The sequence below is a fragment of the Mustela nigripes genome, chromosome 8 (assembly GCF_022355385.1).
Source record: "Mustela nigripes isolate SB6536 chromosome 8, MUSNIG.SB6536, whole genome shotgun sequence".
NCBI lineage: Eukaryota > Metazoa > Chordata > Mammalia > Carnivora > Mustelidae > Mustela > Mustela nigripes.
In genome coordinates this window covers 52,528,498-52,545,234 of record NC_081564.1, presented here as the reverse complement: position 1 = coordinate 52,545,234, position 16,737 = coordinate 52,528,498, and the positions used below count along the sequence as shown (strand labels likewise).

The 16,737-nt window shown below is 41.4% G+C and overlaps 1 protein-coding gene across 1 annotated transcript in view; it reads left to right on the top strand.

Annotated features, from left to right (window-relative positions):
- Positions 1-16,737, top strand: part of KLHL14 (kelch like family member 14) — a 98,709-nt gene that overhangs the window by 23,798 nt on the left and 58,174 nt on the right. The window contains 1 exon segment of the mRNA XM_059409420.1: positions 6,140-6,261. Within this exon segment, the coding sequence (XP_059265403.1) occupies positions 6,140-6,261 (122 nt within the window).

Here is a 16,737-nt window from a genome sequence, read left to right as displayed (position 1 = left end):
TTGTTTTTGTTTTTTTTTTTAATCTGTATTCATAGTCCTCTGGAAGCTGAAGAGGAACCTGACCCTGCACTATAACAACTAAAAGACTACTTTAATTTTAAAAAGCCTTAAAATATAGATTTTATAGATATACACTTACATATATACACATATACATTGTATCACATATCATATTTGTTATTTTGTGCACAATTCTGATCAGGTCTTAAAAAGGGGACAGTGAAAGTCTAGAGATTCTCAAAGGAAGGGAGTATGACCGTAGGGAAAATGGAAACTTTCTCAGAAAGAAATGAGGATTTTCGACAAAGAAGACATACGGTAACTATCTTGCGATATTTAAGGTGCTGCCGTGACTCAGATGGCACTTGCTCTTCTTTTCTCTAGAAAACTTAGGCAGATTTTTCAGCTCAAAGTAAAGAGAAAAAATATATTTAACACGACTGTCCAACATCTTTCAACCATATTTCAAATGGATTTGAAGGGGCGCCTGGGTGGCTCAGTGGGTTAAGCTGCTGCCTTCAGCTCAGGTCATGATCTCAGGGTCCTGGGATCGAGTCCCGCATCTGGCTCTCTGCTCAGCAGGGAGCCTGCTTCCTCCTCTCTCTCTCTCTGCCTGCCTCTCTGCCTACTTGTGATCTCTCTGTCAAATAAATAAATTTTTAAAAAATGGATTTGAAAAACCAAGGTCCATTTTGTTATAAATTGCCAAAATGATAAGAATAATTACCTTTGGAAAAAAATACTAAGAAGATCTCTACATTATGGAGAGGGACCAAGTCAGTTAACACAAGCCTGGCTATATGCTAATTAGAATCAACCGGAAAACTGTGAAACCATTTTAATTTTTAAGGCATCATCCCAACTGAATCATAATCTCTGGGAGTGGGGACCCGAGAATCTGTATCAAAAATCTGAATTGTGTAATCCCCTCAGATGATCCTGGTCACTCGTCAGGCTTGGGGGTCACTGAACTAGATTACTTCAAAGTTCTTTTCTAACTTGCTGATTTAATGATTCTTATAAGATTGCAGAATGATTTCCTTAATAAATAAATGAAAAAGATCTGTGATCTGTAAAATGTACGTAGGTCACTCTAAAGTGCCAGTAGACCACCTGATTCCTTCAACAGGTTAAAATTCTCCTTGCAATCTAGTTAGTGAAAACTTTTTCCATGTATCATAGAAAGGTAAATTTTATCTGGCCTGTTTCCCAATTATTAAAGTTCCAAACCACTGAAATATAAATAAATGAGACTTTACTGTACTTAGAACACCAGTATGATGAAAAATTTGTTTACACCAGGAGGTTTTAGGTCATCCTTCAGTCATTCATCCCGGGAACCAAAGTACCTATGCATGCGCGAGCACACAGACATACACGCACGTACGCACACACACACGCATGTGAGCGCACCCGCGCGCACACATACACACACACACACACGCACAAATGTGACACATGGTAAATGTTGGGCAATTACTGAGATGGAACAAAGGAGACCTTCAAATTCCATTGCCTTTTTAACCTTATATTTTTCTAGGCAAGAATCTGAGAAGCCAAATCAAAGGCATCTAAATAACGTTATTAATCATGACATACTAAGCTCTTTGTCTCTAATTCCTTGTCTTTTAAATACGTTATTTTGGAGAAAAAAATGACTTTGGTCTAGATGGTGCTAAGTTGAAGAGTAAAAAGGAGTATTTTAAAGTATTAACAGATTTTCAGAGATCATATTCACCTTGGCTAAATTGATTCCCTATGTAAAGAGCTTCTAAAACGTATACCGGGTAGCCATTTGAAGGAACTCTAATTATTGCAAAAGAACTACACCTGTAGATTTTTTTCCTAATCTAAAATTAAACCTGTAAAGCTCTGCTGGAATCATTTAGGAAAGAATAATTGAAACCCCCTTCAGCAAGTTAATTCAGAATCTCCTAATTTTACTTTTCTGGTTCACAGGGTATCTTTTTTATCATGGTGTTTTCAAATTGAAGCTCACACACATCAAATAAATAGCATGATAATCAGAGGTTCCAATATCCAATACCACATTCGTTATTATCTGTCATTATTGTCAGTGTCACTATTATAATTGCACATGGTAAAAAGAATGGAAGCTTTTCCACAGGAACTATTCACGTGTATTACTTTCTAGGAGTAATTGAATAGTTGACATTGCATTTATATCCAAGTAAAATATGTGATGGTTTTCTCATTTGTTTTATTCTTAAGAAATAAGAAATATAGAGTAATCTCTATTAGTCCCCTTTATTTGGATCCAGAAAGGTTCGGTTTTATGTAATGTCTAAATGTGTATTTTCTTATAATAAGGCTTCAAAGATATCCAATATGATTAAAGTGATAATTTTCTAAGAACATATAACAACTGGGTAGTGAAGTCCTCTTAATTAGCTTATATTTATATACATGAACTCAACAAGAATCTCAGTAGAAAAGATTACTTTTCTTTTTTAACTATTTCATCAGGTTTGGTATGTTTAAATGAAGCCCACATTGTTTTGCCAATATCTACAGATTAATAATAATTTCCCTTAGAGTTTACATAGAACTTTCACTTTATCATTTTATGTAATCCTCATGACAACCCCTTGAAGAGGCAAGTCAGATACTATCAATCTATTTAAAGATGAGAAAACAGAGGCTCCAAAAAGCCAAGTAATTTATACAAAATTACTCTGCTGAATAGAAAACTGGTCCTAGAAGGGCTCTCCTGGGTGACTCAGTCAGCTGAGCATCTGACTTCAGCTCAGGTCATGATCATGATCGTGGGCGGGGCAGGGGGTGGTGGTGGAGGTGGGGTGGGGGGGGAATGGTGGGGGGGGGGGGGGGGGGGGGGTTGTAGGGGATCAAGCCCCATGGTGGGCTCCACTCAGCGGGGAGTCAGCTTCTTCCTCTCTCTGCCCCTCCTCCTGCTGGTTTCTCTCTCTCTCTCAAATAAACAAAATCTTAATTAAAAAAAAAAAGGGAAAAAAATTAACCCTGGAATCCTGGTCATCTGGATCTTTTTTTTTTTTCCCCCATCTGGATTTAATTAGTTGTTATGGTGAAATAAAAATTTAAAAAATAAACGTGACTTTTAGAAAGATCATAGGCCTTGGTAGCATGAAGAGGCCAGAGTCTGAACACTCTTTATGCCATTTTATTTTACTAGGGGAGCCTTCAAACGTCCCTTTAAAATGGAGTTATTTCTGTAGCTTTAAGGCTGTTTTGACAGTCAATGGAGGAAATGAGGAGAAAGACACGTGTTCCGTGAGTCTGTGTGTTCTCTCTCTCCTGTCCTCTACTGCTTCTCACACGCTTTATCCTACTTTTGGTTTCTATGTGATTCACCTTCACAAAGTCGTTTTAAACTTTACTTAGACTTAAGTAATGTTGATACAGAGTTAGAAAATTGAGTGACACCAGCTTTAGAAACAAAATAATCTAAGGGAACTGCCGTACTAAGTTGAATGAATTATCATTCGAATTATCATACGAATATAGGAATGCAAGGCCATACACCATGACCTTAAAACACGGTTCCTCCACAGAAAACACACAACCGATGAGTAAGGGAGGTAGAGTTTCCTTTCCTTCCATGTGATTCTTCATCACATTCCCTGAGGAGGCTGGATGGTTTAGAGATTTATCTTAGTTTATGTGGAGGCTTTCGTTGCTGCTATGCTAGCTAGCCCTCTGAATCCTCTCACTGTTGGCAGGGGTGAAGGTTGTTTCCGTTTGCCAACTGTTCAGTGGCTTAGGTATCGGGAGTCTCCGGCCAGTTCTTAGAGGACAGATGGCAGAGAGTGGCTATTTGGGCAGAGAGAACAAAGACTCTAGCTCCTGTCCTCATCTCCAGAGATGGTCCATCTCATTTGCCGTTGAAAATCACCCATGTGGATTTGTCCCGGGAAGCTGGCCTTATCAATTAATGAAACAACCTTACCAGCATCATGAAGTCACTCATGCCTCTCCATCTGTCATTCATGAAACACGTTTTAAAAGCAGTACCTTTATTTAAATGTCAAAACAGAGATTGAATTAGATTGCTTCGGTCCCACTATCACTGCCCTGAGTCCTTTCCTCTCCCGTCTAACCATAGTATTGGCCTGGCCTGTATGCGGCCTCCACAGTCTGGCAGCAGGTAGAGGTGTCACGGCAAGACAGCCACCCAGTGGCACCTTCTCTCTGAACAGGAGAAGTCTCCATAGGGTACTCAGTAGCAGCGGCCTGAAAAAGAGTACTTGCTCTCATCTTGACTTGTCTTAGACTCACCGAGTGGTTGATTATTTGGATTAAAATGACAACAATAAAATAGTCCTCCATCAGTCCTGTAACCGCGCATTTAGGAAATTCCCAAGAACATCAATGACGTATGTTCTCATTTCAAATTAATAGAAAGCTACTTACAACACCGAGTTTCCATCACCGCTCTTAGCAAACCACCCCAATCACCAAAATCCTCAAAGTATGGAGCGCTCTGCCGTTGGATTCCGGTTTTGTTTCCCAACCACTGATCTGTAAGGCATATGGGTATAGTTCCAAAGCACCTTAAATTCAAAGAGGCAAGGGGGCTTTTTATGCATGACAAAATCGATATTGCAAACTGATATTACATTAGGCATCCTTCTGGAAGTCCAGCTCCCCCTCTCCATAATTCCCTGATAGGAGTTTCTCCAGAAGGCATTTTTTCTACTGAGGCATAGACAATGCATTCACTGGCACCAGAGTTTCATTAAAGGAATTCTCCTGTTCCCTTCCTTCACATGGAAATGTCATTAACTGTATTAAGTTAACTCTCCGAATGTTAGGTTCTTAACCAACAAACAGTGCTTCTCCACAAGGGCATACTTTGCCAAGCGTCCTGGAATCTGAACGACGGGCTGAATGTGTCCTAACAGATTCAGAGCCCCCACCGTGGGTCGCGATCGTATTTAAGAGGGACCTTTTTGTATTTATTGAGTTTTTTCCTTTCGTCATGGTCGTTCCCTTTCTTCCACCACCACCTTCAGCCTTTCAGGTAAATGAAAAGTTCAATTATATGTAAAGCGACCGTTAAATCAGCAGGCCCCTCGTGGGGGTCTGGGCCTCCTGTCCCCGCGCCAATCGCAAGTGTGCTCAATCCATTAGCCTTCCCGAGGATCGCACATCCATCAGGTCGAGTGTGCCGGCCAGGGTGCATCTTACAGCTTTTACTGCATATGAGACGTTGCAGGCCTGTTCTCAGGAGCTGCCAGGCAGACTGGGAATCACAGTCACGGTTAATAGCAGCGAATTGCCAGCTCTTGATGGGTGGGTAGTCACTCCTTTCAGTGGTTGCCCCCTGGGGGAGAAGGTAGAAAAACAGAGGGAGGGAATTAGAGTGACTTTGCACAGTTGAGCAGGTTCATGCCGCTGGATCAGTGGCAAGCATTGGCAGGGCTCCACTCTGGGGAGGCTCAAAACAACCTCACAGTCTCATTTTTACCAATTGGTGCTGCTGTGTCGCCAGTGGTGCCCAGGGATGGGGGCGTGGGGGTGGTGCTGGGGCAGGAAAGGGAGGAGGCGCTGGAAAGGAGATGAAGGCAGAAGTCTCAGCTAAATTAAACAAACAAAAAGTCTCCCTGATACTGGTTAACCTACCCCAGTTAGCCCTGTGGTAACTAATTGTACCAAACTGGTATTCGAAGTTCCCTGGGTGATTAAAGAGTTGGCTCACAAACTCTCTGCATAACCTTAATTTTTTCAAGGTTCTTTGAGTGGAGAATGGCTTATAATAATGATTTTGACTAATACGATTTTTGACATGCAACTTTAATGCTTAACCTTAGTACAACTCCAGAGCATTTCATGTGTACTCAGCTGTAAAGAGTGATGATTTAAAGGGATAATATAAGAAAAAGGTCGTTCTAGAATGAACCTCTAACAAATTGCATAAAGGGAGCTTATTATTCCATGAGTATGGGGATATGCTGCTCTTCTGATCATTTTTCTGCTTGGTTCAAAAAAATTGTTGAGACATGAATGGGAGAAGAAACAGGAAAAAATGAAATAGAAATCTGCAAGCAAGGAACATTCTTTTGATGGTTATGATTTCGTCGCCACTAAAAAGGCTCTACAATAATGTGGTTATTCATCTCCTCTTTTGTTTTGGGTGAAGAATTCGCTCTAACAAGAAAATGCTGTTACTGGTCGGAGGCTTGCCTCCCGGGCCGGACCGGCTCCCCAGCAACTTGGTTCAGTACTACGATGATGAAAAGAAGACATGGAAAATACTCACAAGTGAGTGGCCTTTCTCTCTTTATTTACTCACCTATTTATTTCTCTTATAGCTGTCTCCATGAATTTGAAAACATGGCTAATCAAATTAGACATTTTATTGATTTGTTACCCTTTGGAGGTCTGTTTATGTATCACAGGGGATTTGGAGTAAAAGACTAAATTAACATTGCAGAGGTGGCCCATTTGGTAGACGAACGGGCCTAAATGAAACTGGCCTCAAAGCCCTGCGAGAGTATGTCTCTGTGACAAAGAGTGGGTGGGTCACAGAGATGTTCCGAAAGAAATGCCTCCGTTCTTTTTTTTTTTTTTTTTTTTTTGCTTATCAAAAGTGGAACGTTGGTGAATAGCCCCAGTAAATTTTCTCACATCATAAGGGGTGTTTCATTCATTGTCTTTGTAACTAACATTCATGTTGCCTTTTAGACATTTTCTGTTCATTCGCCTGTAGTCTGTGGGACTGGGTCTTAGAGAAACCCGACCCTTGATAGAGCGGTAGCAACAGCCACACAGTGTGGATGGACAGACATCCGCGGCCTGTGCCAGCTTCATTCCACTGTGCTTGCGAACTTCCACCCAATGGTCTCTTCTGCCCCCCCTGAAAGGGTGATTGTGTTTTACAGCAAACCTCTTGCCTTGGGCGGTGAGATTTGGAACTTATTGTTACATCGGTTATGACTCCCAATCTGACTCAGTCATGGAATCAAAAATCATCATTTCTTGAGTGCAGCAGGCTGTGTGCTCCGGTCCCCTCGTGGGCACAGTGGCTGCACTGGTCAATAAAACTAAATTTTAACTGTCAAAATTGCCCAGAGCTGTATAGATAAAATAATAAATGAGTAATTTTGATCCATAAATCAAAGCCATACATTTAAAACCGACAAAAGAGGAAGTTAGATTTTCTTCTGGCATGTGTCTTTTAAGCGGTTATATGTTTTATCAGATTTTTTAAAAATCATTTCCTTTCCTCGTACTAAAAGCCCTTTAAAATAACACGACTAGGACAACAGTTTGCCCATAAGAGCAGAAGAGACGCAAAGACATATGAGGTGGTGCTTGAAATAATACATTTCGGAGCTGGCTTACCCCGGTGAGACCGCCGGTAGCATCGTCCAGGATCTGCGACGAGGAAGCTCCCCAGACACCTGTACACTGTGGAAGAAGTGGGGGGATAGTAGCGGGAAGCTTAAGGAGAAGGAGGGAAGAAAAATAAGTTACAGATCCTTAAAATGGTTTTCACTCTGTTTTTTGACAAAAGGACCATTCATAGAGATTTGAACATCTGAATGAGTGACCAAGCTGTATTTTTAAAGTAAAACCAAAGAATCTGTAGGCTAGAGAAAGCCTACAAAGAATAAGACACGGATGCTAGGAGGAGAGAAGAAAAAGGAAAGACAAAGATTCCTGAAGAGAGAGGACAGAGGCCTAGAAGCAAAAGAAGTGATAGGCATTCACAAACCCATCTGCTTTCCCACATACACCAGGCGAGGCCCAGTTTGCTACTGGTTTGAAACCCTTCGTTAAAGGCAAAAGGATTAACTAAAACATTATGAATAATACTCTGAGAAAAGTCTTAGTTTCATTTGAAAGCTTGTTTGGGGACAGAGTGATCATTTTGTCTCCAAACGGGGACACTTCAGAGCATGACATGGGGACCTACTGATTATGCTGGGACAACAGGGATAGACGGGAACGTAGGGTCACCCTGCTCAAATTTTTTACCTTAACTTAGAAGGATGTGGTAAGAAGACATAAACTTGAAACAGTCAGACCTGAGTTCCAACCCATGTCTTTGACCTTGATCCAGACATGTCAGTTTCCCAAGTCGTGGCTTCTTCATTCTGTCAGCACCATTGGAGTATTTTTCTAAACAAAATTGTGTTTATAAGTCATCTAGCACATAGCGTGAGCTCAACCACCTGCAGGTGTCATGGCCATTATTATCACAACACCACCATTCTGAGGACGAGGACTGTGTGGACCTTTATACCCTAGAGGTGTCAGTTAACTCACACTCTCCATGCAGAGGGGAGACCAGGTACAGGGCAATAGATACAGCACTCTGTCCCGAGGTCCCAGAGCCAGGAACCTAGTTTCCGTAGTTTTCCTACGTTGCATGTGGTAATCTACAGACTCAGCAGGAGAGAGAAATGACGGTCAGTTGACTCCATTCACAGGTTTGAAATGGAAGAAAATAAAGACTTGAATGTATAGAAAAGTTCTTATAATGGGAACATACTCAAAGATCTCGAACCTCTTTTCTATAGTCAGGCATGCTTACAGCTTTGAAATAAATGTCTACTCCACTTACACTCTTGATTTCCCTGGGACTTGTACTTTAAAAAATAGAGTTTATTACCTGCTGGGCTGTGACTACATGGCCCCAAGTGAAGGCATATTTTCCAGGTTTGTTGGAGAGAAATAGACAGTTTATCTGGATGATTTCTGCTGTGGTGTATATTTTTTAATTAAGGCATCTTATTTGGCTAATAAATAGGACTGGTCACGGACAGACTTCCATGCTATTCGGGCCATCTAACAATAAAGGAAGAAATGTTTCTTACTCAAATAGAAAAAAAAAAATCCAAATTCTCCCTAAATCCAGCGAAACATTAAGGATTTCAGAGCTTCCCACTGTCATTCTTTTGCCCCTGAAGAACCGCTAAATTTACTGGCAGGGAGATGTGAATGTCAGTTAATGCTAGCAGACAGGGCCAGGCTTGGGATCTGCTTAATGATTAAATGGCTATCCCCGTACAAACTGACAAATAAACTAACTTGCAAAAACCTAAAACCTGACTCAGCTAGAGCCTCTGACTCTTAGAATCCTTTGCCCATGTGGCTTGAACACAGATGTCTCAGCCTGTTTCATAAACACGCTCCTTCGATAAAGATGGCATTCCACAGGCAGGCGCACAGAAACCCAGTTATGGGAACCACATGGCTGACACGAATCGGACAACAAAGAAGAATGCAAAGGAAAGGCAGTTGTGACTCTCTTTGGATCTTACCCTATTATGTGATATTTTAGAATCACAGTTTAAGGAGTACACAAATAATAATAAATTGAATGGAGAAGGGTGAGTAGAAGGGAGAAAGTGGATCGACAGGACCTAAAAGAAAACAAAATCCAACCGCCAGCCAGTCAGGGGTCAGGTCTACCCAAACAGCAAAGGGAACAATTACTCCCACTGAAAAGACTGTATTGGTAACATGCTGACACAGATTGCATTTTTATCTGCCTCTTTGGAAAAATCATTTAATATAACATTATATAATTAATGTTGAGAATAGGGATGGAGCTCCGTGGTCTCTCACAGAAAAAGTATTGGGAAATAACATATAAAAATGACTGTGAAGTCCTCTTGTCAGTGTAAAATGTTAAGTAGTAACAGTAAAATTGGCATTGTTTTTCTCTCGACTGTTGATAATAGAAGGGAAGTTGGGATGCACTTTCGTTCATTTTTATTTTACAGTACTGCTTCCCCTGCATTTCTCACTCCTGCACGCAGTCTCCCGTTTCATTCTTAACTTATTAGAAAGCAGTACAGGAGACATGAATACTAAAATGGCCAGTGTAAAAAACATGCCTCCTGCACTTTGCAGGCCCTACATCCTTGGTGCAGAGATCAAACGAAACAATTCCCGTGACTGCTTTAGACATTTTTATAACCTTTTATAACACAAAGTTTTTATGAAGTCCACGTGTAGAAGACCTTTATGTTCCCGAACCCCCCCTACCCGCACCCCACCACCAAGAGACAGCACGGAAGGAGCCATGTACTTTCCTCATGCTCACCACTGGCCGAGTCCTTCACTGGTGGGGAGAGGCGTCTCTTGGGGACGGACTTCCTTCCTCCTACATTTCAGATGAGACATTCTGCTCATTAGCGGCTTGTTACTACTTTCCGTGAATGATGAGGGGGGACAGGACTTCAAAACAAAGATCTGTCCTTCCGTGTGCCCATGACGACTTCCCTTGAATAATGTCAGGAGGAAAACTAGAAGAACTAACTTAGAAAGGCATCTTCCTTCTTCTGGCCACCTTCAGTCCCTTTGCCAGAGGTGGGGGGAAATGCCTTCTTTCCTCTCTTCCTTTCAGTTGACTTGTGGCTCTGTTCTCTTCCTGTTAGTGCAGTTGGGGGCCGTGTATTTTTCGGTGGCGGGACAGAAAGGAAACCACTGTGTGGAGATGACCTGGACAGACTCCTCTGATCCCTGGAGGACATTGAATTCGTTCCCACCCACACAGGAGGGTTCTGGGGTCTGGGTGTCAGTGATTTCTTTTAGGAGAATCACAAAGATCAGAAGCTGATGGACTCTTCTTCTTTTTTTTTTTTTTTTTTAAGAGTGGGGAATGGTTGAGGGCAAGAGAGATTGAGAATCCCAAGCAGGCTCCAAGCCCAGTGTATAGCCCTGCCAAGGGGCTTGATCTCACATCCCCTAAATCATTACCTGAGCCGAATCACTTGCTCAAACCAGGTGCCCCTTCATTCTTTTTTTAAAATATACTTTCTGGAAACGCCTGGGTGGCTCAGTCAGTTTAATCATCTGCCTTTGGTTATGGTCGTGATCCCGGGGTCCTGGGATCGAGTTCCGCATCAGGCTCCCTGCTCCGTGGGGAGCCTGCTTCTCCTTCTGTCTGCTGCTCCCCCTGCTTATGCATGTGCTCTTTCTGTCTCTCTCTCTGACAAATAAATAAAATCTTTAAAACAAATAAAATAAAATATACTTTCCTTAAATGTTAAAGGAATAGTACCAAGAAAGCAAATCCTATAGAAGACCGTGAAACTCAGTTCCGAAAGATAAACACAGGTTTGATCATACCCGATACCTAATAAGTGCTGATTATTCAGGAAGTAATAAGTCTGCACACTGATCCTTTCACTGGGACTTCTTTCCTTGGCCCCTCTGTTTATTTGACTTCAGTTTATTTCTTTGAGGATATATGTTGGAGGGAAAGTCAATTTAGTCAAAGCTAATAATTCTTTCTTTTGATTATTTATTTAGAAAGAATTAAAAAGTAAATCAATTGAGGGTTTTATAGCTGTGGGTTTCCTTTATTTATATAATCTTTAGACCTAAACCCCACAAATTAATTTTATTTAATTTCGTTTCTAGACAGGGATGCAGATTCCATACATAGTGCATTTCTCATTGCAGGGGAACCTCAGAAACAATTAGGTGCTTCCAGAATGATTCTGAAACTGCCTGGGAAGAATTTAGACTTATTTACAGACTTCATTCCTACATGTAACAAGCAATTACTGAATACCCACCCTGTTCTGGGTGTGGGAGGTTAGAATGCACATAAGATCATTTCCCCTCTGAGGAACCTAAGGAAGCAATTACAATATGGAGTGTTAAGGAATAGAGCTCAGGGTGCTTGGGGCGGGGGGGTGCAGAGAAAAAAGACCCCAAATATGAAAGGTTAGGGAAACTTTCCTCAAAGTGACCTTCTGTAAAGTTGAAAAAATGGATAGGAAGTATCAAGGCAAAGAAGTGGGTGAAAAAGTATTTTAGTAAGAAGGTCTAGTACTGGAAATGCCAAAAGGCAAGACAGAGTTGGTGCCTTCTAGAAACTGAAATGAATTTGTGTATCTGTAGGAGAGTCTGAGGCTAGGAAAGTAGGTGGTGTGGCTGGAGGAGTCAGCAAGAACCATATTATATGGGACTAATTCACGAAATTCTTAAGATTGATTGAAGAAGTAAGAGCTGAGTGGAGCGCCGGGGTGGCTCAGTCGGTCAAATATATGACTCTTGATTTTGAATCAGGTCATGTGTTCAGGGTCTTGATCTCAGGACTGTGAGATCAAGCCCCATGTCAAGCTCCACACTGGGCTCTGCTGAGTATGGAGCCTGCTTAAGATTTTCTGTCTCCCTCTCCCTCTGCCCCTTCCCTCTCAAAAAAAAAAAAAAGAAAAAGAAAAAGAAAGAAAGAAAGAACTGAAAGAACTGAGAGGTGTTAGTGAAAACATAGTGATCTAAAAACTTTATGCAATAGAAGGACAGTTGTCCTTTCTTAGCCTGGAACTTTTTATTTCAGTTCACAGCGTGATTGTTTCCATGACTTTGGACAAAGAAGAAGGAGAGAGAATTGTGTTTGGACTTTTTAAATATGTTAGCATCTAATTTTACCTTCAATGAGCTCAATTCTAATTTGAGATCCATGGCTGCACATTGCTATATATCTTGAATTATTTGCTACTGTGTATTCACGCACCAGTGCATTACTGGATTTTTCATAGATTTTTTTAAAAAAAAAATATGTGTGGTGGTCACTTCCAAAATACTGTATTTCAAGGTAGTTGGGTGCCTGGAAAAACTAGTTGGCTTCCTTTCTGGTTTATACCTCCCTTGAATATAGAAGTTGCTTTTTCCTCCAGACAACGGCATGTGTACAAATAATTCTGAGGCTTTCGTTGCATACAAGCTGTGGTACTTGCTACTGAGTCTAGTACACAGGGGGAATGAGTCATATTTGCTACTTAAATGTGCTCTGTGTCATTCCTAGACAAATGCAGCCTAAGTCTGGCCAAGCCAATGAATGTGAATACTAGAAGATTAGATGATCTCTTTGCCCAGCCCTCTCATTTTACACATTAATTTCATTTATTCAGTAAATGTAATTGATATCTTCTGGGTAGCGACCGTTGTTCTCAATGCAGAGAAAACGAGGCCGACTCAAAGCAAATATTATCATGCCTTCACCAGTGTTTGAGCTGGGGGGGGAGAACCAACATGAATAAACAATCCCAGGTAGCAATAGATAATAACAAAATGTGATCGTTATATGAAGGAAGAGCAGAAAGGAGTAAAAGGTATGTATGTAAGATCTTGTAACAGAGAGACCTGATCTAGTTTAGCCTTCTTGGAGGATGCCATCCAAGAGGTATTTGAGCTGAGAACTGAAGGATGAGACAGCTAGCCAAGTAAAGATGTGAAAAGAAGATTGTTTCAGTTAGTTAATAATGAGTACAAAGACCCTGTGGAAAGAAGATGCGTGGCCAAAATCAAAGAGCTGGGATTCTGAAGAAAGAGAGGACATGGGACGGAAGACGTTCGCAGAAACCGGACCATGCAGGCTCTTCCATGGCAGGTTCACAAATTTGGCTTTTACTTTAAGTGACTGAAAGAAGGTGTCATACCCAGAGCCACACGATGATTTAGTGGCAGGATGAGGAACAGAACACTGGTCTCTGTATTTCCATCAAGCAGTGCTGCCTCATGGACCACACCAATCTGTCTCACCAGCAAGTGCCATTAGTCAAGAATCCAAGCAGATGAATGGGTTGTAATCTGTCCTGACCCATTTCACTCATGAAAATCTAAATGGATCCAATATACTTGTCATAGTACCACATTCAGAGAATAACACTAGTATAGGTTAATTGAATGAATATCCTAATCCTAGAGATTAAGAATATTATCTTGGTTTATGGACTAAACTGCAAGTCATGATATGTAAGTGATAAAATTTGCATTTAATATTATTGACCAGCCATAATTTAATACAAATTTCTTGACATTTTTAACTTTGAGGCAGTGTCAAAAATGGAACAACAAAACCCACCCCTACACACACACACACACACACACACACACACAAACACACAGGGCCTCGTCTTTCAGGATGGAAAGATCTAAATTGTAATTCACCCCCAGGCACTGGCTGACTGAGACCTTGGTATGCTTTTTTCACCCTGAGCCTTCTCACCTGCAAAGCAAATGTAATTCTACCCATCTCTTAGAGTTATTGTGAGAATTAAATCAAATAATACCCATAAGGTTGTGTAGGCTCAGTATTGGGAAGATCGTTGTTCCTTAAAAAATTTTTATTCTACTTTAGTCTATTTTGCATATAACCAGAGCAAAGCAAAAGATTAAATCTTGCCTTCTGCTCTTATCACCAGGAGTTTGGGAAAGAAGACACACCTTTGATTCAGAATGAAATTTCTATCTATTTCTAGCATGAAGCCATGTGTATCAGTCAGGTTGGGCTAGATTATGCTGTGGTAAGAAACAACTCCAAAATCTCAGGGTCTTAAGCCAAAAAAAAAAAAAAAAAATTATTTCTCATTCATGCTACATGTCCAACGCGAGTTGGCAGAGAACACCTGTTCATCAGAGGCAGGCAGGGATCCAAGCGTGTGGGGCTGCATCTTAACACAGATCTCTACCATCAACGCAATGGGGGGAGCATATGCTGTTGGTGTATTGTACTGGCACTTAAAAGAGACATTTAGCATTTATGCTCAGTCACAAGACCACACCCCATTTTAAGGGGACAGGGAAGCACAATCTTCCCCGGGTTCAGGAAGAAGAGAATCAAAGTATCTGGTGAGCAGCGCAGTGTGCCTACTATAATCTGCCCTCCTGGACATTAAATATTCCACGTACTCTCCTGGCCATGCTCAAAGTACCCTTGCTCCTCCACACAAGGGAGAGCACCACAAATCATCAAGTTCAGTGATGATCTCTGAGTGATGGACAGTCATTCCAGTATCAGGCTCATTTGTTCTTGATCTTGATCTGGAAACAAACTAAACAATCAGATAAATTACCTAGTTTCCTCCCACATCTTGCAGAGTGATGGATTAGGGACAGGATGAGCACGAGAAGCATTTTCATCTGGAAAGAGCATAGCACTTTTGCAGGCCCACCAAACAGACATGCTGAAGGGTGCCTATCCAAGGTTGTGTTCCTTGATCTGGGCCCTCCCTAGTTCTGATCATTGTCCTTTGTTCTCCGTGGCCCCTGGCTCCACATTATAGGAGACGCTTCTTTTTCCATTATCTTCTTTGGACATATCTGAGAAAACTTGAGACTATGCTCTTCCTGGGGGCAGAAGAGTTTTTATTTTTATTTTTTTTTAATCTTGATTTATTTATTTGACAGAGATCACAAGTAGGCAGAGAGGCAGGCAGAAAGAGAGAGGAAGAAGCAGGCTCCCTGAGGAGCAGAGCGCCCGATGTGGGGCTCGATCCCAAGATCCTGGGATCATGACCGGAGCTGAAGGCAGAGGTCTTAACCCACTGAGCCACCCAGGTGCCCCTGGAGGAGTTTTTAAGTACCTTTCATGTCTGTAGATATTTAAATCTCTAATTTTCATAGCCTGTTTTAATCCAGACTGGGGGTCTTTTGGCAGTTAACTCCCTAGAAAGTGTAGCTGTCTTCTCATGTTATATCCACTCCATGGCAACTAACCACATCCACAGTTCTTTTCCAATATACTTCTTAGATTGCTTTTTCCTTCTTTTTTTTTTAAATTTCCCTCTCTCTCTCTCTCTCTCTCTCTCTCTCACACACACACACACACACACACACACACACACACACACACCTTTTTACTCTTTTCCTGAGTTAGAAGATTTACTGGGTATCTCATCCTTTGTTGAAACTTTCCTCCAAGATACTCTAATGTGGTAAAATTACTGTGAAAGCCATATCTTTAATTTTGTCTTTGTCAGCTGAGTTGTAATTAAGCTATTTTGCTTAAAATGCGCCTCATTTTGTGTATGATGCACAAAACCGAAATCTTTTACCAGGTGAGATTCAAAAAAGTTATTTATTCCAGTACTGCACACTCCTGAATTTCTGGACTCCCATTTTTTTTCACTTCTGCTTATAAATGGGCCAACTTTATTTGTGAGATCATCTCTTTTTCTGTAGCTCTTGCCGGATGCTACCAACAGCGACCAAGGCACATTGTCAACATTCTGTCTTCCAACCTTGGAGTGGAAGATTATGAGAGAAGCGATCTACTGAGTAAGAGCAAGTCGCCTTTCCCAAGTGGTGTTCCGTGCCATAACACGCATTTCCACCCTTCCACCCTCGGGTCTCAGCTCTCTTGTCATCAGCCACTCTGGGCCTTCTTGATACCAAAGCCTATTATCAGTCAGAAGAGGGGAGGCTAGGCTAAGGGGTCATAACAGCAATCCCCCAATTTTTTTTTAAAGATTTTACTTTATTTATTTGTCAGAGAGACTGAGAGAAAGAGAGAGTGAGCACAAGCAAGGGGGAACAGCAGGCAGAGGGAGAGGCAGACTCCCCACAGAGCAGGGAGAATGCAGGACTCTCTGCTACCATGACCTAAGCCTAAGGCAGATACTTAACCCACTGAGCCACCCAGGTGTCCCAACAATCCCAAATATTACTGGCTTATTTCTCTTCATGTCACCTGTCTACAGTAGGTTGGCTGGGATCACTGTTCGAGTTCTTATACCAATCCTTAGGTTCATGACAGTTCCACAATTTGACTTGTCACTCTTGCCGTGGCAAGGGAGAGGACAGTTTCGCTTGGACTCTTTAAGCTCCTACTCTGAATTTAGCACATTTTATTGGCAAAATAAATCACCTAGACACACCTAACTTCAAAGTGGGCGGAAAAGTGCAATCCTCCCAAGCTCTCAGAAGGATTACCAAAATATTTCTTTTAAGAGCATTAATGATTACAGCCCATGCACCCTTAAGTTCAAT